Source organism: Hermetia illucens, chromosome 6, assembly GCF_905115235.1.
Source record: "Hermetia illucens chromosome 6, iHerIll2.2.curated.20191125, whole genome shotgun sequence".
Lineage (NCBI taxonomy): Eukaryota > Metazoa > Arthropoda > Insecta > Diptera > Stratiomyidae > Hermetia > Hermetia illucens.
The window spans coordinates 92,160,235-92,187,059 of NC_051854.1; the positions used below are offsets into that span (position 1 = coordinate 92,160,235).

General features: G+C 44.3%; 2 protein-coding genes across 2 annotated transcripts in view; one reads left to right on the forward strand and one right to left on the reverse strand.

Annotated features, from left to right (window-relative positions):
* The window catches only part of LOC119659983, a 28,985-nt gene extending 5,371 nt beyond the window's left edge, over positions 1-23,614 (forward strand). Inside the window, exon 2 of the mRNA XM_038068353.1 lies at positions 21,898-23,614. Within this exon, the coding sequence (XP_037924281.1) occupies positions 21,898-23,496 (1,599 nt within the window). The 3' untranslated portion in view covers positions 23,497-23,614. The remainder of the gene's footprint in view (positions 1-21,897) is intronic.
* LOC119660080 (serum response factor homolog A-like) lies at positions 530-21,085 on the reverse strand. The gene is made up of 2 exons (XM_038068459.1): positions 20,585-21,085; positions 530-700 (listed from the first exon to the last, which is right to left on the reverse strand). Exons 1-2 carry the CDS (start codon positions 21,083-21,085, stop codon positions 530-532), a joined length of 672 nt encoding a protein of 223 aa, XP_037924387.1.
* Positions 23,615-26,825: the final 3,211 nt, after the last annotated feature.

Here is a 26,825-nt window from a genome sequence, read left to right on the forward strand (position 1 = left end):
TTTGCAAAAATGAGGGTTCTATCAGCCCTCGTGTTTTATAGGGTCGTTTTTAGGCCTTTGTCCTTTAGGGATTTCAGTAGCTGTGAGACATTAATATTATATGCCGCAATTGAATGAATTTTCTCCTTTTTGGGTTTTAAGACACTAGCAGAGAAGGCACTGACACTTGGGGAGCACTTACCCTTTTAGTATTCACCTGCTGTTTTTTGGGCTTTTTCCGCTGATAAACGAAATTAAACGGGTCTTCTTGTTGCTCCTCTTCAATGACGCAAGGCATATATTTTCTCCCTCGGGTCCCTCTTTTAGCTTACTTGCGGGTTCCTCCCGCGTTGAACGGGATCACGTGGCTCGCGCAGTGGGGGATAGTCAGCTGGTACTTCCGTTGACTTGGTTAGGGCAGAAGCGTGCTGTCCCATGTTCATAGCGGGAAAACTATCGCTATCATAGATTGCAGGGATTTTACTGTGTCCCTAAGTTCGCTTATCGTTTTTGTCAGCAGCTCGATTTGAGTACGCTGATTCTCATTTTGTCAAAGCACATCATCGTACTTAGCTCGCATTTCATCGAACGCGCTGGCCTCCGTAGGCATTTGGTGCTGTTTTTCGAAGTCATTGTTATCGGATTGCATGGGTAACTCCGGCCCTACGTCATCCTCGGAAACGTCGTTAATACGCTGGATATTGTTGGTGGGTTTACGGCGCTTAGGGCCGTTTTTCTAAATACTCATTACTTGGAATTGCTCAAATATAGTTTAAAAAAACGTATTCTTAGTTTTTGAAAGAAAAATAAACTTAATTTTGAAAATTAGTCCGCACAGAGTACCTAATACTTGGTTGACGAGTCACAACGTCCGGCGACAGTCTGGCGACAATATAAATCTTTGCTCCTAAAAGCTGGCAGTTGAGAGCCGCGGTGAGAATTCTCCCTGGGTAGGCACGGGTGCAGGCAGTCCACTTTCTTTGAGCCTGCAAAAAAAGCATCAGTTGTCCACAGTAGGATACGCTCAGTGCGGTATACATTTTTCCCTTGTGTTACGATGGACTTAGTAATATATATTTTCAGCGTTCATTCTTACCTGATTGTAAGAGGGGTTTGTAGGAGGTGGTGTTTTCCCAGCCCGCGTTGTTTGTGATCGACATATTAACGAACGTCTCAAATCCAAAATTTACCTCAACGTCGTCTGTCCTGTCGCTCTCTATGGTTCTGAGTGTTGGCCAACTATAGGGGAGAATGAATGTCGTCTTGCGGTAATGAAGATGAAGATGTTGCGTTGGACTAGTGGCCTGACACGTTTTGATAACATCCGAAATGAGGATATCCTCGATCGATATGGGGTTGCACCGATCGTGAAAAATTGTGTGAGATTCGTATTCGACGGTATGGTCACGCAATTCGCACTAACGGGAATTCACTTGTGAAGATTGGTCTGAACATCGAAGTTGAGGTAAACGACCAAAAGGTCGGGCGAAACAACGGTGGGTTGAAACGCTGGGGATTTAAAAGCCTCGAGATTGCATCCAGATCCGGTGTTTGATAGAGCCAAATGGCGAAACCGATCACGACGGGCCGACTCCGCTTGTGAACGGGACAAAGGCTAAATAAAAAGAAGAAAATAAGAAGTGTTATCCGAGCCCGAAGCACTATGTCAGCGAGATATTGATCCGAGTACGTATTAGTCCTCTATATATTCTGACATTCATCAAGATAAGCGGCGTTCGATTAACATGTTCCTGTTCCTGTTTGTTTGTGGACCTCTTTACGCGGAAACCAAGTACTGTCACTAACCTTTTTGTGTTACACTCCTAGTTGGATAGTCTGAAATCCGTTCTTATCGGTAGCTGTATTACCTGAATGTGAACTCCGTTCTTACTCGACAGTTGAATTTCTCCAATATGGTTTTGATATCATACTTGGGGTAGGCTTCGAGGGTCCGTTCAACCGCTTCGTAGAAGGTGTCCGTCCCCGACGCTATAGTATTAATAGGGGCGTGCCGTTAATGAGGCCTTTGTTTCGCAATCGCAGAGGGCATAGCCGTTCGTTTATTTTTTCAGAGCTTATAACTGCATGTTTCATTTTTTTAGCTGACTAGGAAACCTGTTCCGATTTATTATCACTTCAACTGCGATGACCTAACCCTAACTCATTGTCATTACTATAAAATTAATAAAGTCAACTTTATCCTCATCGGGAAATTACTTCACACAGTATGGACCTGGAGGCATATCAGTTAAGTGCAATCTCTTGTGTCATTTCTGTTGGGAATTTTCTTCGTAAATTTGTACATTGATCGGTATTTCTTGTTTCTATTCAACTTCGATAAAGCTTGTTCAAAAAAGTACCCTCGTGTTGGATATAGTCGCAATATTTTCCCATGGGCATCCCATGCACATAATTGCGGGGAGAAACCGAAAATACTGAAAATATTCTTCGTTTCTTATCTCTTTGACGTCACCCAGCGAAAATAAATAGAAAGTTAGCCATCAAGAAACATAACGCAGAGACAATGATGAATGCCAAAGAGCTGACAGGGTGATTTGTTGCTTTTCCTATCTAATACACTGGAACCTTGATAATTCGGAGTTGGGCAATTGGAAATCACGGATAATTTGATCTTTTCTCTTGTTCCCTTGAATTTTCTACTCCCAATTTGAATTTTAGATAATTCCAAGTTTTTCGTTGAACCCTAGGTCCGACTGCACCTTGATTTGGAAAGTCCAAAAATCCAAAACAGTGCCTTGTTATAATTTATACACATTCCGGGTTAGGTTAGCATAATCGAAGCCAACAGCACTTGTAGCCACTTTTGGTCACGCAGCTTGGTAGAGCAGCAGTAAGAGCTCTCTCGAACGTTCGAAGGGATCTTCTCTTCTTTTGCCCAATGTATGATCTATGGACTGACACTTTCACTTACTGATCAACAGGTCCGTGTGCCGACGAAGTTTTCCATTTGTTAACGTCTCAAGCCAGAGTACCTCAGTGACTGTATGGTATCACTTGAATTGATGGAAGCTTACAGCTTTTGGGTACAAGTGGTGGAAGGGGGAAACATTGACGCGAAACGGCCTTTTGAGATTCGGAAAAGCAGAATTTCTAGATATTAGATTAAACAGTCGAAAGCGGATTTGCCGTTGCTAGTGTGTCGAGCAATATCAAATTTGACACCACCGATGGCGGAACCAAGGCTACCTATGTAAATATACGTGTACAAATTGGTCAATGACTTCGATGTTCAGCGCATTCATGCAAATAGAAGGTGTGCAATGGGAATCACGGGTTTGTTGGTGTTTAACTTCAACGCGATTCTGACTGCCTTCTTTTACAAGAGCCATTTGGCAAAAAAGAGAAAGGGCAAACAGATATTATTAACTTAGCTGGGGCATTTGGGGAAAGATGACATAGTCTGTTGTCCTCTCCACATCCTCAAGCCAAGGCAGCATGAAGAATGTCACCGATAATCACTCCTGCAAAGAGCATGGTAGGTACATTTTCTGTTGATCGTGTCAAAATGCTTCGTGTTCCTTAATGAGTTCAAGGATGGCTTTAGTTAGTATCTTTACGACAGCAGACCCCCGAATGGTCATGCATTTACTTCTTTGAAATCTTAACGATCATCCCTTTCTTCTTCCACTAACCGGAAAAGAGATCAGGATCTCAGGATTTTCGAATCAGTGGAAATATTATTATTATTCTATTAAGGGAAAGAAGAACAATTGTGTCCCTTTTGCTGGCTATAGTATACCTATTAATCATAGTATTTCAAGCAAGCCTGGCCTGGCCTGGCCTGTGTAAAGGGGTCCCTGCTCCCTTCTTGTCTATTTGTTCGCTGCCTCGTTGCCTTCCAACCCAGCATGGCCTGAAACCCATAGTACCCAGACCTTGTTGGACGAGCCAAGCGTATTCAGTCTCTCAAGGCATTCCAATATCAGTTTGGAGTTCACCTCGTTGGACCTATGAGAGGGGAAAAACCATCAACAGTGACTATTACGTAGCGTTATTGGAACTGGAGAATTTCAAGAAAAAGGAAGTGTTGTTCCATCCAGATAATACACCGTGTCACAAGTCAATGAAAATGTTGACAAATTGCGTATTCTCCAGATATGGTCACCAGGGATTTTTTTCTGATCTCAGACCTCAAGGGAATGCTGGCTGAAAAGAGCCGAAACTGTGACCTATTTTTAGGGCAAAGACGAACTTTTCAGCCCAACTGTCAGAATTTATGCACCTCTGATTTGAAAGTATAATATTCGGCATGAGTTTATATGCCAAGGGATGCCACCAGGGTGTCTTTGATTCCTCACCTGGACACAATGACGAAAGTACGCTCACTGCTCATGTTGGTGCTCTGTTCGTACTAGAAATTCAAGTAATCTAGATCCTCGTGTGTTGACGTTAGAACTTTTGCCGCAAATATTGGTATTAACGTCGTAACATTGCTATTATCGTCGTACCATCATTGGGGACCTCTGGAAGCTTCGTCCTCATCATCAGGGTAATAAACAGAGCACGATCATCGAATGTGCCCATTTTCTCGGCAACTTTATATCAATAGATCATTAACCAATCATTAACGTGGTCTTAGACTTCTCGCTTCAGTTTAGATTATTGTTGAAATAATTCCCCTAATTCCAGATGTGTTTTGAAAGTTGCAATTTTGCACCTTATTGGTCTCAAAAGATGTTAAATGGGGAATCACCTAAAACACTGACTAAATAGATTAGCGATTGGACATACATATCTATAATTGTAATCGTCTTGACCTCTCAAAAGCAAAAAACAAAAAAATAAAATAAAATATAATGAATGAAAGTATATCAAATTAATCAACGCCCATAAATGATAGATGATTAAACTCAGAAATACAGTTGGAGACATAAAAATAGGCTCAGATTAAAGCAGAATTAAAGGGGCATTGACTGACATAGGTGTCCCCGGGTATTCAGCGAATTTGGTGAAAAACTCTCTAGTACGGGACGGATGAGGGCCCAAAGAGTACATTGTCACAGTCCGGGTGCCACAGGGATCGATACTTGGCTCCCGGTTGTGGAACATCATGTATAATGGGGTGCTGCGAAAAACAACAATTTTGCGAAAAACAACAATTTTTATTTAACCTATAAACACACAATTCTAAATTAACCTAACTTATGTACTATCTTAACAGCCTAGCTTAATCTAAGGTATAATCTATGGCTTAAACTAACTTATCGCTAAGGAATAAATGGAAAAAATACATATTATGATTTCTGGAGGAAAAGTCGAAAAAAACCTCCATTAGTTGAATTTTTTATAAAAGCGGGCGGGCGGGGAAGGAACTAGGATGTGGGTTGGGATGGGGGGCATGCGGGAGGGGTTTGGGAAAGGAAGCTAGGAGTGGCGCTAAGGATGGGTAGGTTTTGTAAACTGGGATGAGGAGTAGTTACCGTTGTAGAAGATTACTCTACCGCCGGGGTCGAAAAGAAGGTTACGGGCCTGGAGAGATATGAGGATTTGCGGGAACAGATGAGTTCGTAGAAGATTCTCTTCGACGATCTCGATCTGCATGGCCTGGGAGATAAGTGGATTTGGGTGGGATATGGCTTTTTCAAGGAATTTGAGGGCATGACGGGCGAGGACGGCGTCGATGCGGGGCGTTTGAGAGGAGTCGTAGAGGATCTGGTTGGAGATGTATTTGGAGCGGTCTTCGTTCTTGTATATATTGGTGCAATGGCGGAGGATTCTGCGTTCTTTAAGGCGGTTTCGTTCGATTTGGTGAGGGGAAGCGTCGGACCAGAAGATGAAGCCGAAAACGAGGAGGGGACGGATAAGCTGCTTGTAGCAAAACAGCTTGACTTTCTGAGGAGTTGGACTAGTGTATTTTAGGATTGGGTAGAGGGATTTGAAGGCACCTGTTGCACGTTTCAGTGCCTTCGTGATATGTGGGACGTGGGATAGGCGGGAATTGATTGTCACCCCAAGGTAGGTGACTTCTTTGACGGTTGGGATGGTGTCGTTGTGGATCTTTAGGGATAGGGTTGAAATGTCGTTCCTCATTTTCGGCGTCATCTTAGCGGTACCACGGAATACGATGGTTTCGCATTTTTGTGGATTTAGGGACAGTTTCCAGCGGGTGAAATACCGGCAGAGCTCGTCCAAATAGGAATTCAGGCGGGCTTCACCGGCAGGGATGTATCTGGTGGAGGTGTAGAGAATGAGATCATCCGCGTATTGAAGGATTCGGATTGGATTTGGGTGTGGAGTTGGTTTAGGAAGGTCTGCGGTAAACAGGGAAAAGAGGGTAGCGGAGAGAACTGACCCCTGAGGGATGCCAGCCGGGCTAGAATATGGGGAGGAGAGGTGTTCACGGAGTTGGACTTGGGATTTCCGCCCATCAAGAAAGCTAAGAATTAGCTTGCAGAGGTGCGGATGGAACTGGAGGACTTCAGAAAGCTTGTATGCGAGTCCGTATTGCCATACGGAGTCGAACGCCTTCTTTATGTTGAGGAGACAGGCTATGGTCGGAGCGTTCCCGTTGAGGCCGAGGAGGACGTCCGATTTGAGCACGAGTAGTGCATGCTCGACTGAGTGTTTGGGGCGGTTGGCGAATTGGAATTGTGGGATTGAATGATTGGAGTCACAGCGCTCGTCGATAGTGACTTTGATGATCCGCTCGAAGATCTTGGCGGAGGAAGAGAGGATTGAGATAGGCCTGTAGCTATCGGGATTTAGTGGTTTTTCTTGGGGATAGGAACAATTCGAGCACTCTTCCAATCTGTTTGGAAGTGGGCGTTGATAAGGCAGTGGTTGATGATGGAGGACATAATGGGGGCAATGCTTGGGGCGCATTTCTTAAGGACGATGAAGGGAATTTTGTCAAGCCCAACCGATTTCTTGTTTTTGGAGGCGACGATGGCCGCCCTGACGGAGTCTGGACTAACAAAGTGGATGGGCAGGATATTCTCTCGCTGACTTGGGTCAGCGAGGGCATGGTTGAAGGGATTTTGTGTGGGTTGGGGAATGAGGTAAGAAGGGTTGGTTAGGAGTTGGGAGATCTTTCCGTTTACCTCGTTATCGAAACTTGGTTCACGGAAGTGGAAGGTGCAGTGGTGGGCTTGCAGGAAGTGGTCAGCGAGGACTTTCACTTTTTCTGTGGGTGGGATGTTTTGGGGAAGGATCGCATTTTGTTGGACTGATTTGCCCAAACGCGGGCAGGTCTTTCTGAGTTCCCTGTATGTGCCAGGGTTTAGCTCAGTGTTGGAGAGGCGGTTGTGGAGATATTGGGTATATAGGGTGAGGATTCGTTCGCGAATGGACTTGTCCAGTTCGCGGATTTCGGTGAGGAGGTGAGAGGATTGCGGAGAGTATCTATTCCTAAATAATCTCCGCCTGAGGGTCTTTTTATATTGGATGCCGGATAGGATATCGTCGGGAAGGGTGATTAGGTTGCGGTAATTTAAGGGACGGGAAGGGATCAATTCGTCGCATACTTGCCGAACTGCTTCAGTGTATTGACGAACTTTCAGGTCGATGGATTCGTTAGGAACTGTACAGTTGGATGGGAGTAGGAGAGGTTGGAGTTTGGTTTTGAGGGCAAGGTTGATATGTTTCCAGTTTGCACGCTGGAATATAATGGGGTGCTTGGTATATCTTTGTATAGCCTGGTTGCTTCTGTGGTTCGTTCGATCTGTTACAAGAGATCAGAGAAGCAAAACGGAAGAGCGTTAGGGAATTCTGTGAGGGTATCGAACAAATCACACAAATTGCTTTTGTGGCTGTACAAATCTATAGCAGTCAATGCATTTTTGTACCTCGGTCAGTCTTCGGTTCGTTTTGACCGGTTGAAGAGTTCTGTTCTCATTCTGGCCAGGTTTCTGTTCTACCAGGGTATATCCCTTAATATCTTAACTATCTTAATGGAACAGCTGGCCTCATATGCGTTAATGAGGATTTTGTTGAGGTCTTAAATTACTATTTTCAATTCCAGTTCACTGCCCTTTGGTAGGTGAGTCATATTGTTGCTCAAATGCTTTAAATAGGACCCAACCCATTCTCATGTGATTCCTTATTATTCTTTTTATTTCGGAGTTGCCTCAATGTCGAATCCGATTATTCTGTGATCCGACATAGAGCGCTAATCCGCCAACCTCCAATTACTAACCAGCCAGTTCACCAAAGTATTCCCTAGAGTTATGTCTAATACCTATTGTCTAGCGCTGGTCACGAATATTTGAGTGTTTCCTATGTTTTATATTTCTAATTTATTGCTAAGAATAGATTCAAGAAGAAATCCACCTCTTCAATTCGTCTCGCTGCTTCCCCACCCTTCGTGACGGGTGTTGGCATTGCAACCGAAGGAAAATGGTAGCGCCCTTCTCTCGCAGAACTTCACCAGTAACTAGCTCTAGGGGCATCCCAATGTCTTCTCCTGGGAAGTAGCCGGATGCCACGGCAGCATCTCGGTCAGGATCTATGAATGACACTTATATTTCAAATTACGTTTGAGAATGATGCAAGCTCTTGGTTTTTCGCAAGAGGAGTCCCAATGTTTCCTCCTTGCAGACCCCGAATCTACCTCCGGTACACCCAGGGCTCCTGAATCAGCACTATTCCAATGTTCTTCTTGGAACTTGCCCCTACAATTAACGCAGATGTAGCTTTTGCATGGTGGAACTTTATCTGGCTTTGCGATGGCTGGCCATTGGCTCCGTTAGTATTTGGAACCTCCTTCGATATGGAGCTTCCTTGCAAGCCGCTGGTTACCCTGAGTCTTAGAAAAACTAGGTGTAAATTGTCCAGCTTCTGCTCTTCACTGGGCAGCAGGTCTACTTCTCTGCCTGATCCAGTGCTTTAAGCTTCTATGGCCTCCAAGATTCCTTCGAAAGCCAATGGTAGGTTTTCCAGCCCATATCTCCTCCGAAGTGTCTCTCCTCGACTTTTCCCTGTACATGTGCACAGGCTTGTTGTCAATACAGTTAATATTGGAATTTTCCCGTTTGATTGTCTCGAGGGATTGGTTATATCCCCGAATCATGAGGAGTTTACCTTTGCCCTTCACCTTGCTTCTGAAGACTCTTCATAATCGCGTATGGAGATCCTGATTCTAAGCAATTATCTATTAGGCTTCGATCCTAGTGCTGCGGCTTTAAGAAGAATCACTGTCACCATATGTGCCCCTGGTATATCGGCCCCAGTACATGTCGACAATTCTACTCCTTCCCAGCTTGGCAATTAGAGACTATAGTCCATTCCGCAGTGGACTGATGTTGACAATGTTAACCTTAACTCTACTACTTTCTCTCCCTTTTTGGCTTTCAGTGTTTCGGAGCTGTGCCTCCGCCAGGTTGCCCAGTTTGTGTGCGGTATGGGGTCCCGTTTGTTTGTTTTTGGTTTTTTCGTTTGAGTACTCATATGGGGGTTAGAAAATCCGCCGTGCCGTAGCCTCTCATACCACGGTAAGGTCAAACTTGTTCACTGAGGCGACCAGGTATCAGTGAGACTCCGTTCGAATACAGTCAGTGCGAATTGTCCAATAGGCACGGTTCGCATGACACCTTAGAGGAGCTGTTTTTCAACTCCGCAGTCTAGATTCGTTTTGTTAATAGTAGGGTCACCTTGCACAGAGTGTGGCTTTCATCACTTACTAACGGTCTTGGTGGTCGAGAGGATTGGCTCCTGGAGATCTACATATCACCCTCGAAGAGAGACATATCTCCCTCAGAGGAAGACAGATTGGCTCCAAGGGAACTATATTCCGCGTCAGTCATTGCTTGGTCCCAAAGAAAGGCCAGTGCAGTAAGTGTTTGAGGCTCGTAGGCTACTTTGTACATAAATTCTGCTCTTATTTTAGCAAGAACGGATATTCATTTAGAATTCGGAATGACATGTATGTAAGTGTATGCCAATATTGAGGTTTCTTATATTTTCTTAAATTGTCCTGTAACTTTCGAACCAAAGCCAAATTACGTCATTTTATTGTCTCTAACCACAAAGTTTTCATCTTTCATCACTTTTCCACTTTCTAATACTAAAGCCAGAATCAATTTATTTTATGATGTGAATCAAATCACCTCACTTTCGAATATGGTATTTTATGGTAATAAAGAAAATTTTATTATTTATTGATTTTACAGAAACCATCAACAATAGAATTCACAAGGTTTGTGTCTCGTAATGGCATGAACTACTGATGCTACTTTTTGAACATGTCCATAACGTTTCAGTTTTTTTTATATCTTTTTTAATTTATTTACTTACGTTTTTCATGTTTGAGTTTATCATGTGTTCATTGCATAATCTTAAAAAATTCCAAGATCTTCTGTACTTTAATCAGAACCGTATCAATTGAAGATTTATTTTGGGAAATTTTAAACGGCTTATCTTTAGATACGACTATACTGGTACCTACAATATGCAGATGCATACATCTCCGATACATCTTTTTTAAAGACGAAGTAACTGGTGAGAATGGAATTCAAAGGAAAGGAGGAGACCCAGGGTTTTATAGGAAACTGGAAATAGATATTTGAATGAAACAAAGGGATGATATTAGGACCGACATAATTTCCACCCCGGCTCAAGATTTTCTGCATAATTTTCACCGGGCCCTGATTATTCCTTTGGGACCATGATTCAGAAATGGTTTCTCTAAAATATTATCCTGATTATATATACGTACGATGCCATTCGAAGAGACACATAGAAACATGACGAGGATCACAACCTTTTAGGGACATATTATGCTCGCCAGAGTGATAATTATTGACAACTCCTAGTCCAAGCGTTCTCACCATTGAAACGCGTTTATAGAAAATGCCAGCTACAAAATGCGTAGAAGCGCATCAAGATCATTTAAAATCGAACCGATTTACTTTAGACCGAATATTCTCTCTCAAGGAGGAGTCGGAAATTGTTGGAAATAAGAAATCGATTTATGTACCAATTTCGGCAGAGTAATGGCTGCTCTCTAATCCCTTTAAATGAGGCCTTTAAATTTACGAATCCCAAGTTAAGACTCAAGAAGCTGTGAAACTTTCAGAAATGATCAATAGTCTGATCATCTGATCATCCCTTATCTACCCTTGCAAAGTAATGTCTGAAAGTTATTGAAGAGGGGTGGTTTTAGCAGGTTAAATGTCCCAACTATGATTGTTGATATGTGGTTGGCATTCACCTTTCGATGACCATCTTGGGATAGAGGATTCCGATGCAATGCATAGCCAGCGATGGAGTTGTTGTCCCTCTTTAATGTCTGACTGATCAACAAGTCCTCGGGTATCTGGCCGTGTGCCGACAAGGTTCTTCAATCCAAATTATATTCGACAAGCGTATCCCGACGATACATCGCAGATAAAAGTTGGCGAAGGCTTGGAGCTTTTGATGGTCACTCTCCATGTGCCACTTCCATATAACAGCACAGAAAGAACATTAGCACAGAACTCGATTTAGGTGTTGGGATACAAGCATTTTTAGATTTTAGATAAGGCAGCGAAGGTATATTTAGCGCTGTTAATTGGCCGAGCGACATTAAGATTCACCGTCGCCACCGTTGATAGATAAACTGATTGATCAACCCCTATTTCCAAATTCAGAGCCACTTGGCCAGGTTCCATGACTCCATTAGCGTAGTCGAGGATTTTGAAGAAAGATATCATGTTTCAATTAAATCCTCCATGTCATCCGGGCAAGGTAGCATAAAGGACGTTACCAATAACATCCGGAGAAGGCAGCTTGAAGGATGCCACCAATCACAAATAGAAATAATATCGATGACAAGATGCGAATCGGGTGGACTCCGCTTTGGACTTCAAATTCCTCTGAAATTGTACCTCGATGCAACACGTGGGATTTTGCGCCATCATATGTCGCTCTGAAAAGGGGTATTAGTTCTTTCAGAATGCCTCTTTTGTGTAGAGCAATATAGAGGTATTTTCGCTGACCCTGTCGAAAGCCTTCTCGAAATCTATAAAGAACAAGCGGAGCGGAGATCCGAACTCCATGTACTGGTCTAAAATGATCCACAAGGTATTGATATTGTCACTACAGGAGGATCGAAAGTGTAAGCCCGCCCCTGTAAGTCCGTTGGATTGTTCTTTGATGCCTTCCAGAGTTAGTTGAGCTATTATCTCTGTGAAGGCAGGGAACATGAAAAGGTAACTTCTTTTGTCACACTAAAAACATGGTCGTTAGGTCGGTATCGCCCCAGGAGTTGGATCCTAATCCTAATAGGATCCATTCCACTGGGGATAGTGAGGAGGACGTTCGGGCGTGGAAAATAGCCCCCTTTGCTAATAAGAACCTCCAATCCACACTGAAATTAGTATGTCGATGTTTCAGTGTATCGTGAAATTCGAAGCGGTGCATTTCCACGAAATAGCGCAGTGCTAACTGCCAGCGAATTGGACATGCTACTTCCAACTGCAACCTGCCTAATTGTTGTGTTAAGTACAACACCTCACACGATCCACGCCAATGCCCCAAGAAGCAGGAGTATAGCCCTACCTGCATAAACTGCGTCTCAAATGCACGTTCGGGCGAGTTACCGCAATTGCCCAATGTTTGTTCAGACTCAAGTCCGTCAAACTCAATCCACTTTCCTTTCAAAACCAAGCATTATTCCTATCACCAATTCAACTCCTAAGCCCAAGCCTACTCACTCTACTCCCAATCCTCAGTCACACCCTCTATCCTACGCATCCATCGCAAGAAACGCCACTCGTCCCCAGAACTCTTTTGAACTAAAACTTCTCCCTAGTAAGCAACAACTTTCTTACCCAACCATACGGCATCACTACTCCTCTAGATCTTCCAACCATCACAGGCCTCAATGTCCACGATGGTGTAGTACTGCTGATCAACACTTCAGAACGGCTTTACAAAACCCAACCTAAACTCCTTCCAAACTATGCTACTACTAACGGAAACCTCCTTAACCAGCGCCTTGAGGACAAATCGTTGGCCGTCATCCTCACCACCTGCCCATCCCCAACCCAGTTTGACTCTGCTGTACAGAAGTTCACAGAGATCACACAAGATGTTTGCCCTTCAAGACCTTTAAACTATTAAGGAATAATCACTTTCCCTGGCCAAACCCTTAACCTTACCAAGGAGAAAGCCACTCTCCATCGTCAACTCTACTGCCACAGATACAAATTAACCAGCTTACCCAATGCATCCGATCCGAAATCCTATATGCTGAGCACTTCAATGTTCAACATCCAGGCCAAACCCCGATCAGCCAGCTCCCCGCGCAAAACATCTCTCCCTAAAATCATGCAGATAGCATTGCCGAAACCTTTCTCACAGCCCACCAAACCACACCCCACATTTCTGACCCTGACGCCGACTCAACCGCACGTCCAGTACGTCCAAGTCTTTACAGCCTCCCATCCTTTCTCTCTACATTTTCCAACTCTTCCACCAGACCACACAGATCTGTTCCCTCATTCTAGCCGCCGCTCCCTATACAGTAGAATTCATAATAATGTCCCACAATAACGAGAAATGCATCGATCCTGTCCCGTTCCCGATCATTGTTCTATAAAAGTGCGCTAAGACTGTTAGTCCCTTCCTATTCCTATTCCAACTCATTTTCCCACTCCTCGCATAAATGCCCACATGATTCCCATACTTAAAAGACAATATTCCACTGCTTCCTCCAACAACTACTGATCAATTTGTCTCTTTAACAAAACTTCCAAAATTTGTTAACATGTCCTCTACAACATCGTCCTTTCTCACGTCTCCGATAACAATATTATATCACCTTCTCAATTCGCAAGCAAAGGAGCTCAAAGCACCTCCCACGCCGTCCTCATCCTTAAACTTGAGATATGCACCAACTTGAAGAGCAACATCCCTACCATTGCCTGCCTCCCGGATCTACAAAAGGCCTTCGACTCCGTCTGGCACCAAAGCCTGATTTTTAATTTATGCAATTCCGACCTGATCCTATGCACTGCATCCTGTAATATTCCAGCCACCCAATTGGGACTTAACTTTACTATCCAATCCCTCAATAAATTGCTTGCCTGGAAACTCTTTCTAAATCCAACTAAATGCGAAGCTATCGTCTTCCGAGGTAGAGTACACTTTACCCGAAAGATGACAGTACCGAGCGGCTTCTATCCCCTTTGTCCATTCAATTAAGTACCTTGGGGTACACCTAAATTCCCGCTCTCGCGATGTCTCAGTTCCCCTTGCAATACCTTCGTGTTGAAGGGTTTGCAGAAACCGTCAATTTTCTTCTTCCCACTTCTGGCACCTGTTCTCCCGGGTAATGTAATTTCAAGAGGGTCTGTGTAGACTCAACTCTGGAGCTCGTGAAAATACCATCCGGTTTTCTATAAGAGCCAGAACTAGGCCGACTCATCCTTATTAAGGACTCTCCTTTTCATCTTCCAGTTCCTCACAGTATGCTCTAAACGAGTCTCGTTTCGAACGTTTTACGAGCCTATTATATTCACACTGTGAGTTCCGGAAGTTCAGCCAGTCTTCATCTTTATGGCTTTTCCAAGCACGATCTAGAAGTCGTCTAGTTGATTTACTGAGTCTTTGCAGTTCTCGGTTCCACCATAGAACCGTTTTCTCACGTTGGCCTCGGGAAATAGGAGAAGCCTCTTCAGGGTGCGATTCAGAGTTTCCACTTGATCTTCTATCACCAAAGGACACTTTGTCGCCAAGAAGTTCATTGAACTTTGTCCAATCCGTTTTCCTAGGATTCCGTTTTTGTATTACAGGCTGTTCGCTTGCAATAATAATAATAATCGTTGGCGCAACAATCCAATTGGATCAGGGCCTTGAAGTGTGTTAAAGCACTTCATTCAAGACCGTAACGGTACACTACAGGATTAGAGTACCCCATAGGAGGCAATATGGTTAGCATTGCGCTCGCCCGAGATTATTACCCTGATTTGACTCAGATACCCAGTCACAGCTGAGTCGACTGGTGTCCGACGTCAAATAACGATACAAATTTCGCTGTCACCGCCCACGAACGTTCGCGGTCATCAGACCAGCTGAAGTAATAAAATCAAACAGCTTCTTTCCTCTCGGATTGCATTTGCTACTGCCCCAACAAATCTGCTGAGCGTTCCCATCATAACCTATTAAAAGTTCAAGGCTACTTGATTCTGTATACACTACCAGATCTCTTAGTTTTTTCATCGGTGGAGACTCCTCTTACTATTAACCTGGTATTGTAAGTTGATCGCAACAAGGGTCCTGGGAATAAAATTGTCTCAACATGGTTGCCTCTAACAATTTTGACATCAGAACGCAGGCCCTCGGTTTCAAGCATCTTTTATCGAAGAAGATCCTAGTCCCCTTGACTGATTCAATACTACAGATTCCGTTAAAGCGAACCCATGACTTTTGAACCAGAAATATATAAGGACAGTCCCGCAATCTTGCCAGCTTGGTCGCCAGTAGATAGGAAGAGGCTTTGGCATGCTACAGGTTAATTTGAATAACTCTTACTTTAGCCATAAGTGCATTCTGATGTGAAAACTCCTGCTAACTGAAACTGCGTTTAGTGGGGATCTCATCGCGGTTACCAGCTTGTCCTCACCTTTTGCCTAAAGTTCCGCTTTCTTGTGTCCGATTTCTCTGGATATCGCCGCACTTCCCAAGAAACCCTTCTTTCGTAGTGCCTTCCGTTGTCAGCGGTTAGAAGCCCTCCCAGGAGTCGGGGAGTTGCATGGATCTGTTTTCACATACCGTCGTTAGACCAGTTGTGTCCACATTACTAGCTTCCCTTTCTTCAGTTTTTCCGAGTATTGTCGGAGGAGAAGATTCTGACAGGCAAGCTTGTAGTTCCTCCTCCTTTGCGGTTAAAATTTCCTTCTGCCGAACCTTCCTCTCTCGGATTTTAGAAGAGTTAGGCCACAGTGTCACCGACAGGCCGGCGATAGTCAGGTTTTCAATTCCTCTCATTAAGGGAGTTGCTGTAATATATTTTCTTACTGACCGCGCCGTAGACACCGGAACACTGAAGTGAAGACCCTGTTTTCCATAGATTTCTCCGTGGGGGAACATGAATTTGGTGAGGCCTCCAAAATCCGTGGCTCGGCCACGACCTGATTTCTCAATGTCGTGGGTGAATTCGAAGTCTGTGAATTCTTACCACTTGGGAGATACAACCCATTTCATTCATTTCATTTATTTTCTGAATAGTGACTTACGACTAGACAATCATTACTTACTGCTAGCTTAATAACGGCTAATTGGTCTTAACGCTATCAAACGGGTGACTATTACATAGTTTTGCCAACCCGACCTTCTCTGTAATCTACTTTACTGTGTATATTTTTATTTATACATCGATCTTGACAATTTATAATAGAACTTGGTATTTTCAAACTGCGCCCGCACTAAAGGCGCGAGAAGGTATGAAATTTACTTATTTAACCTATTTAAAATTAACTTAACCTAACTTATTTTACTTAATCTAGCTTAACCTAACATAAATAATCTTAACTATTATTTACAATGAGCACATTACAATTTTCTGTGCTTATCCTCTATCCACCCCTACCAGGCAAGGAGTTTCAAAAAGGGTTTGGATTTTAGGTCTTAGAGATGAACTCACGATTTGGCAGGGCCTTAAGAATGTGGCCAATGGGGAGGTTTTACCCTGTTGGTAGAGATGCCGAATTAATGGGTTGGGGTGGTCCTCCGTTCTTTCGAAGAACCTTTCCATTATTGTGAGAACGTGTTCTCGAAGTGGTTTGACTTTGGCTCGCCTGTACACTTCGGCGTTTTTGCCGATCTTTTTTGTTTTCCAGTTGTAAGACAAGCCTGTGCAATGTCTAAGGATTCGGCGTTCGAATGACTCGCATTTTGCCATTGCTTGGTTGGAGCAAGAGATCCAATTGAAATAATAAAACTTGTTGTTTCTTTTTCGTTGGTGTGGGTCTCTTCATCTATTGGATGAAGGGAACAAGTGGTTCCCGAAATATCGGTATTTGCAAGAATAAATACCCACACCAACGAAAAAGAAACAACAAGTTTTATTATTTCAATTAATTAATCGTTGGAAACACCGCATAATTTCACTCTGAAGAGATCCAAGTTGGTGCTCCGTAACAGATAACGGGTCTTATAAGGGCCTTATACAGGGTCAGTTTGGTTTTGGTGCTGAGACCTACTGTCTTGCGAAGAAGATAGTAGATGTTACTGACTGCACCGCGTGCCTTGCTGATAGCGAGCTGGAGGTGGGGTTTGAACTTGAGGAGTTCATGCAGGGTTACTCCCAAGTATTTGATCGAAGTAGATCTGCTCACTGTGGTGTTCCCGATTCTCATTTTCAAGCGTTTAGCTTTCCTATGGATGCCTCTAGAACCTAAGTATCTAGATTTTCTCCTAAAGTTGCAGATTTGCGTTTTTCCCTCATTAATCTTGATTCCCCAACTACGGTAGTACCTGCAGAGATTTACAATGTATTTCTCAACCGCTTTGGCTGCCCTGTTGAGGTGGAGGTTCGAAGCGAAGATAAGTGTGTCATCGGCGAATTGGATCAGTTCAACGCCGTCATCGGGGATCGGAACGACAGCCGTGAAGATATTGTAAAAGGTTGGCCCAGAAATGGATCCTTGCGGTACACCCGACGTTACCGGCAAGAGATCGGAGAATTCATTCCCCACGCTGACATAAAAGTGCCTATCTTCGAAGAAACTTAACGCAAGTCTAATTATCGGAACAGGGAAGTCATTATCTATCAATTTGTATATAAGTCTGTTTACCCACACGGAGTCGAAGGCCTTTTCCAAATCTAACGCACATGCTACTGTGGGTTTATTGTTGACGTTAAGTCTTGAGACGACAGTGTCGTGTAGGTAGCTCAGCGCGTGCTGGGTTCCGTGTTTAGAGCGGAATCCGAACTGGTGGTCAGGGATAACTTTGTTGAGATTACAATGCTGGACTAGCCCAATTGTCCATGCTTTCTCAAACAGTTTGCCAAGGTTGGATAATAGGGAAATGGGCCTGAAATTGCTTGGCTCGTTGGAGGTTCCTTTCTTCCGGATCGCAATAATTTTTGCAACTTTCCATGTGGATGGAAAGTAGCCGTTATTAATACAGTTGTTGAAAACTGCTAATAAAAACTTCAGTGAGGCTCTGGGGAGGTTCTTAATGACAAAGTTCGGGATTTCATCAGGCCCGGCTGACCTTTTACCGTTGAAGTTTCTGGTTAAGTCGGTGAGTTGAGGTAAACTCAGAAAATGTTGCGATTCCGATGGCTTGACTGAGGTGTTGGTTGTGGTGAATTTTGTTAGCTTCTTGGAGCTCTCAGAGACGAAGGCCTTGATTGTTGAATCAACAATCGACGATATAGCCGGGTTGTTTTGAGGCGGAGGGGAATTGAGCTGAGTCTCAAAAAATTCCGCGAGAACTTGCGCTTTCCTAGCGTCACTGCAGATGTGCTCCCCGTTCTTGGAAAGAGCGATATTGCGGGACTTATGTTTGCCGGTTAGCCTGTTGATATGCTGAAACATATCTGGGCCGGGCTTAATATCTGCTAGTTTCCTTGTCAGCTCTTTGTTGCGGAAATTCGCCACTCTTTGTCGAATTATTGTACTCAGACAATTAATCCGGGAAAGCAATGCTTTATACTCAGCATTAACTTTATTTCCGAGTTTGTGGAAAATCCGTTTGAGTTTCCTACGCCATATTTGCCTGACTTTCATGTGGAGCATGATATCGTGAGGGACTGAGTTATATTGTAACTCGTCGACTTTGATAAGCCTTGTGTTTCTGCGTGTAGCAGTATTAATGGCATCTGTGGCCAAGGTGATGGCTTCGTCGATCTCCATGTCTGATAGATTGCGGTCAGTTGCGAGTTTTTTCAAGTTCAGCCTTGGTGCAAGGTCTGCCTTGAATTTGTCCCAGTCAATGTGGGCGAAGGACCTTACGGTGGTCATCACTCGCTTTCGCAGTTGCGAGGACGAGGACAGTTTAAGTTGTACTGCGAAATGGTCAGACATGCCTGATAGAGTAGTGCACGATATCACTTGAAAGTTCAGGGAAGTTTCCTCAGATAGGAGGAAGTAGTCATAGGTTGACTGGCTGCTGGGTCTTGTCGGAGTATCTGGCAAGACCAAATCGACATAGGCTGCCGAGTAAGGGTCTTGGATCCATTTAAGCAGGGTTTCCCCATTTCTGTTGACTGCCGTATCGTCCCAGGAGGTGTGCCTAGAGTTGAAGTCGCCACCGAAAATGAGGTACTTGTACTTTAACTGGAGATTGCCCAAGATCTTAAGATCTTGTTGCTCATTTAGACAATTGCATTTGATGTAGACGGAAACTACCAAAATCCGTCTGCCATCAGTAGTTTTAACTATTGCCGCCGCAGCGGAAGAGGTGAGCAGGTTTCGTATAACGACTTCCTCAAATTCATAGTCTTTCCTGACTAAAAGGGCAGCGCCAGTGTTGTTGTCGTTCCGGATAATATTATACCCGGTGAATTGCACGTTATGCCTGCTATTGAGATGAGTTTCTGAAACGCAGTATAGGTCTGCTTTCAGACTGTCTATCAAAACTTGGGCAGTGGCACGTTGGGCGTGTGAGATCAGGGACGCGGAGTTAAAGGTGACGATATTTAACTCCATAGGTTCATTATAAGTTTTATTGCAGCGAATTGCCGCTGCTCGTTGGTGGAGGCCGTCGCGAGGGATTGCACCAATTCGCGGAAGGGTGGAAGCAGGTTGTGATGCCACTCTTGGTAAAGAGTTCCTGGCAGCTTGCGCGTACGATACGCTGGGTCTGGCCAAGCTTTGTGACAGTTGTGTCACTGCATGCTTGGCTCGGGAGCTTTCATTAGCTCTTCTTTGCTTGGCAGCTTCCTTCCTGGCTACCATTTCTTTAGAAGCTGGGCACCCGCGATAACTCGCTGGGTGGCCTGCTTGACCGCAGTTACAACAGAGTACTCCCTCTGTTGCTGTCCTCGTGCATTCCCCACGAGGGTGTGTCTTCGCGAACTTGACACATCTGTGTACAATAGTACAGTTTTGCGCAATGTGTCCAAAGTTTTGGCAGTTGTAACACTGCACTTCTTCAAAGCTCATGACTTTCTGCCAGGAGATCTTTTGATGAAGGATATATTTAACCTTCATCACTTCTGTGAGCTCTTGAGAGGGCTCGAACGTGGCGATAAATAGTCCCGATTGAGATTTCATCGGGAGGGTAGGGACTTCTCTATGTAGAGCTTTGTCTCTGCGGGTAACTAAGTTCGCCACCGTGTTGAGTTTGAACTCGGGGTGGTCGGCCTGTAGTTCCTGCAGGATGTCCGTGGGGTCCGTTTCCCTGTGGAGTCCTCGGATAATTAGCGACTGATTTCGCAAAAAAGGGGGGTCCTTGTTGTGGCGTTAAGCCCTTGCTCTTTCATGAGCGCGAAGACCTGGGCGTGTTCTTCCGCCGTCTCAGTAAAAATGAGGGTTCTGTCCGCCCTCGTGTTCTTAAGGGATGCTTTCAATCCCATAGCTATAAGCAATCTAAGAAAATGGGGCACATTAAGGTTGTACCCGGTTATGGCGGGGATTTTTGTTTTTTTGGGTTTTGGGGTCGGGGTAGGATTTGTGGATGGCTGTGGCGGGGCAGTTACACTCTTAGCACTAACCTTATTTTTCGTCGCCTTGTTGCGTCTCCGGACGAAGTTGAAGGGGTCTCCTTCGTCGATGATGACCTCAGGGTAGGATGCAGGGGATCCCACGATGTCCATCTCAATGGCTTCTTGATGTTGCTCGTTTTGCTGTTGTTGTGACGGTTGCTGGTGTTGTTGTTGTGACGGTTGCTGGTGTTGTTGTTGTGACGGTTGCTGGTGTTGTTGTTGTGACGGTAGTTGATGTTGTCGTTGCTCCAGTTGTTGTCGTGGTTTAAGCTGCGCTGATGCCGTCCCAGCGCGGACCTTCTCTTCCAACGATGCCAATTGCACTTGCAATTGCTTGATGAGCAATTGCTGGCACTCTAGTTGTTGTTCCATTGCTGCCTTCTCGCTCTTCAGGTCTGCAATTTCCTTTTGCAGACCCAAAGTTCCCCCGTTGTCTTCGGGGCCCGTGCTCCCCTCCTCCTCGGAGGACATTTCTCCTGGGGGTATTACCTTACTCCTCTTGGCGGACATTTTGTCCCCAAGCCCGTCCTGCGTGGCTGCTGGTCGTCTTTTGGTATTATCTGAAATAACAAAAATTTTTTTTAGTTTTCTTTTCACTTCACTATACAGTGTCTCAATAATTTTGAGATGCACTGTATATTATTCACTGGACGATACTTCCTTTCCACTTCCGATCCACTCTGTAAAATTCACTTTCACTTCGCTTCTGCTCAATTCACTCTTTGACTGCTTTCACTGAATTATTCGATCACCACTATTAATTCTCGCAATATTAACTTTCTCTCCCACATGTCCGTTCACTTCGATTGCTCGGAGCGAACTGGAGATACAACCCTTTGTTTCCATCTTCAAGTGCTTTTGGGCACCCTCAGTGTGATAAACTACCACAAACTCCCCAACCACGGGTGGTGTTCTAGGCGGAGAAGTCCCTCGTAGAATGACTTCGACTCACAATGACCCCGGCGTACTATAATTCAGGGTAGTTTCCCTATCATTATTTTGGGGTTGAATGCGTTGACTTCCTGAAGATGTAGAAATGCGTTCGGCTCTATGTCGATAAAGACCTATAATATTGAACCTCTGTATATGACTAATAGAAGCTTCATACAATATGTGAGAGAAGTTGTTTTCGATGGATTTGGTTCAGAGGAATCATGTTCAAGCGGATCCTTGGATATACTTTATTTGGTTATTGTATAATGATTGACCACAAACAAAAATGTTTCGTTTTTTTATATCCTTATGTTATCTTCAACTATAGATATCCTCCCAAAAATCAAGAAAATTATATTTATAATTTTTTTTCTTTCCTGTCATTACAGATGCGGATCTTTTCTCCCTTAAGACTTCCCTTTGTTGGGATTCTTTTGATCCTTATAGCAATTTTGACACCACAACATGTGAATGCGGACAGTAATTCGATGGACCCGGTGGAACAAGAATTAGAAGAGGGTAAATCAGCATGTGAACAGACGGACACGTCTGAATATTTCACATGCATCGGTACCTATAATGAGAAATTGAAAAAACGAGATGTTATAACAATGAAGGATTTGGAAGCGTGTGCAGCCACTCGAAAGGATTGTTTGCAAAAGTGTAATAATTATAAGAAACGAAATGTTGCTTGCGACATTAATGCATGTCCAATATGTCCTACCGTGCAGTTGGTAGAAGGTCAGCGAAAGATCATAGTTGAAGGAGAAGACAAAGCCTATAAATATGAAATGCCTATCATGCCAGGACAAAATATCACTACAATTATTAAGCTGACCAACGTGATAAACAACACGAATGTTGTCGACATTCCAACAAATATTAATTCCACAAATGTGAACAATATTTACATTTATAACAATGAAACCTCGGAGACCGGTGGAGATTATGGACTTGGTTATACCAAAACTGGCTCCTGCTGTCTGGCTGTTCAACCGAGAACATGCAGAACTACTTCAGCTGGAATCCGGTGTCATCACAAGAGGCATAAGACCTGCGGCCCCCAGTGCACGTCTCGAATTATCCACGTACAGAACAGGCAAAGGTGTAGTCGATCGACAGGATGTCAGCAGAGAATTGGTTACGTTCCTCAACCACGTCATCCACGATGTGTCTATACTCCAGAGTGGCCGCATGTGTCCTGCGGTGGAAACTATCAGCAAGACTGTGATGGCTGTTACGACCACTATGGATATGGTGCTGCAAATTACTACAGTGGGGGTCGCCATCCGCGACATTGCACTGGTTGCTATGATGATGCCTTTGATATGGGCCCAAGATACCGACGAGGTCCAGTTTTCCAGCCTTTCCATTATCATCAACCCCCATGCTATTTAACCGGAATGTGTGGGATGCCTATGTGTAATTACTACGGATGCTTTGGCAATGAATACATCGATCCTGCATTCGGGTATCCTATGTACGGCTCTGCTCAATATGCTTATCCCTACCAAAATGAATTCTACGATGATTTGGAATTTACAAACGAAATAGAAAAAAGTGAACAAAATCAATCAAATCCCATCGAGAATGATATCAGGGAATCATGGGGTGTTGAGGTTTATAAGTGCAAGGTAGTAGGCGACGATGGAGCCATACAAATCAGGAACTGTACTAGTGACGAACTCAAAGGAAATCCTTTTGCCGCTTCGCCCTCCGATTACGTTTACTATCCACCACAACCTAATGAGAGTCCAGATTATCTACTTGATCCTCTGTCAAATGCAGTGCCTTATGCAAAAAGATCATCTGAAAAAGGATATCATTATGCAAACCTTCGACAAGACTCTATCTTTGATGACTACATGAGTGACGAAGATGCTTATGAGAGGCCAAGACGGAAAGCCATTCACAGGAGCAGAAAAAATAGTCACAAAAAAAGAAGGGCGCAAATTGTTTATGACGACGAAGGAGCAAGTTCCCAATAGAGTCCTTTATTTGTATTGCTAGCATGCAGCAGAGGGGAACTTTCAATTCGCATTAAATTAAAGTTAGTTTATTGTACTGCCTGAAATAGTTTTATAATAAATAGTAATCCTGAATAGATACAACATAGTTTTTATTGAGACTAGCTTCTAGCATTAGCATTCGATTGGTAATCGATAACGGTAGGTCAAAGGGTAGTATAGGTCCCAAAGGGAGCTCTTTCTTAACGAAAAGCTGCAGACGGGGAAGGATGTCTCCTGCGCATAAAAACAGGACAAATTGTACCAACTGGTCCTCCAGGTTGGGGGTTGGGTAAGACTGACAACCATACATGGAAAACAACCCATTACGAATCCACAAAAGGAGCCTCGGACTGGACTAGCATCGGTGAGTTGGAAGTCCAGTCAACTGAAGACGAAGCAGATGAGCTTAGAGATATTGGTGAAGAAAGACTTGGCGATCACTCCTTTTTCTCCAAAGATACGACGGCGGAAAAGGGACTCGTAGTTCTCGCACAAGGGATTCAATTTAACTATTTTTGCTTGATGGAAATAGAGAGGAAGGAAGAAATCAAGGAACAAACCGCTTAACTAGAAAAGGGTAATATCCTTCTGTCAAATTTTTCAATATTTTTCTTGGGTACTTCTTCTTATGGAGAAAATGTAAAATTACCGCAAGAAAATGCCCGAACTTGTGAAAGTTTGTTCTGGTCCAGGGACCATTTAGCGTAACAACATTAGACGAAACAACAGGTATGATGGATAGACTTCCATTGCTCCTAGGTTACCTGCGAATATCCAATAGGCAGCATACTCATCCAAAAGTGACATGGTTGGGAGATGGTTCAGGTACAGTTGAGACAATTTTGGATTAATCTCGTTGACATAGTGCTCCGAAGTCGAATAACAACACCACCCACAATCCCCTCTGACAATCAAATGAGAGCTAACACTGAAGCCATTCACAACACAGCCCTCCGCAACACCTATAAGGGTGAAATAGATGTCGCAATAACCGCAGTCAACAGAGAACCTGGAGATGAAGCATCAACAAATGAGCTCCACAATCCCCTGAAGAACGTTATCATAAATACGGCCACAAACATATTTGGCTCCAGCCGCGAACAGAGTAGGAACGGCTGGTTCGGCGATAAATGTAAGCTAACACCGAAACGGAAGAAAGCTGCACACCGAGTAATGTCACATTCCCGAAGAACGCGGGCCCACGCGGAGACATACCACCAACTCCTTCGAGCGGAGAAGCAAATTCACAGACGGAAATAGGAAGCACGGAAGAACCAACAGGTCTGTGAACTCGAAAAGTAGAGGGATCAACCACACCAGGCCCAAAGGCGGAAGTTTTACCAACAAATCAGCAAGATGAAGCCTCACACACCTCGATACTCATCCCGCCGAGATAAAGAGGAAAATTTGATTTCCGAAAGAATGGGCATATTGGGGCGATGGGTTGAGTATTTTGATGAGCTGCTCGACAACCAATATATCGGCGAGTTGGAGGTTCCTCCAATTGAAGCGGACGGACAAATGCTACCACTATCAAACGTAGAAGAAACCGCCCATGCAATCCAGCTGCTTAAAAATCAGTCGCCAGGAGCCGAATAAATATGGAGGCAACCAATTATAGCAAGCGATAGTTGAGTGAGTATCAAAAGTGGAAAAACCAGGATAGCTGGGCGGTCCACTGGAGCTTTCGACGAAAAGACATTCCTGGCGGCTTTAGCAGGAGCTTACGACGCGAAGAGAACGCCGCTGGAAAAAGTAAGCCAATTATGTCAACGGGTAACTGAGGCCTGCGACTCCACAATGTCGCGGCGCAAGTTCCATCACAGTGGGAAACCAAACTACTGACGCTGTTGAGAGCATCATGTCTGCGAGCGATGAGGCTTGGCCAAAGGATCAGAGGGAAGTCAAAACATCGGCAGCCAAAGAAAGAATACCGCGATCTTCGAAGTAGCATTGAGAAGACTATACCGGTAAATAATACAAGCAGTTATGCCTTGAAGCAAATACGAACCCGTAGGGCGCTACTTGCAAGGCTGTAATGAACAAGATTCGTGGACAAAAATCATCCCAAGTGACATGCCCGCGACTCTCGCTCAAAATAATCGCTATCCTTTTCCCACAACAGGAAGAAAGCGGACCTCACTCAATGGTACAACAGGACGCCTTCACAAACCCCGAGGTGACCGAAGAGCAACTACGGGAGGTCTGTGGCCGAATTGGAGACAATAATGGTTCGAGATTGGACGGGATTCCGAACAAAGCCCTGAAATTAGCTGCTAGAATCAGGCCCGTATGGTTCATAAGTACATTTGAAGCATGCATGGTTGAAGAAGTGTTTCCCGCTCAGTGGAAGAGGCAGAGGTTGGTTCTGGTACCAAAGTCCTAAAAACCACCTGGCGCACCCTCTTCATATCGCTCCATCTGTCTTTTAGACACTATGGGGAAGATGTTGAAGAGGGTGATGTAGAACTTGCTGCTTCCGTTCGTCGAGCTAGCGGGTGGTCTATCGGAGCGGCAGTATGGGTTTCGCAGACCACCGTCCTCGGTCCATACCATTGTAATGGTCACGGACCTGCCCCGGGAGGCATTGCTGGTAAGTGTTGTGCGGTGGTAACGCTGATTGTCAGGAATGGTTTTAACTCAACCAACTTGAATCGGATTAAAGGCATCCTGTCTAAACTGGGTGTCCCTAGTTACTAAGCTCGGATAATCGAGAGTTACCTTTCGGAGAGACTTCTTTGATACGAGATGGACGACGGACCGAAGGCAAAATTTTATGACAGCAGGTTTCCCCAAGGTTCTGTACTGGAGCCCCTGCTGTGGAATATAATGTATGACCGCGCTCGGCCTTCGTGTGCTAAGGGACGTAAAATTGATTGGTTTTGCAGACGACTTGGCAGTGGTAGTAATTGCGAAAGACCACCAGAACGTGGAACTGTATGCAAGTGAAACCATTCATGCTATCAAAGCATGGCTCCAAATGGTGAAATTAGATTTGGCGGAAGATAAGATGGAGGCGGTCCTTATTACCAACCAAGGAAAAATAACACTGCCAAAATCCGCATTGGTAATCACGAAGTCGTTTCAAAATCGATCATTAGATACCTGGGGGTAATGATCGATGCCAAGTTGAGCTTCAAGGGGCACCTTGACTATACTGGCGAAAAGGCAGCAAAGACTAGTTCATCTCTAGTAAGGATGATGCCAAATATTGGAGGGCAAAAATCTAGTGTGTGTCATCGCGGGAATGATTCCCTTGGATCTGCAGGCGAATCGGGCACACTGTCTCTACCGGAGAAGGAGGGTGA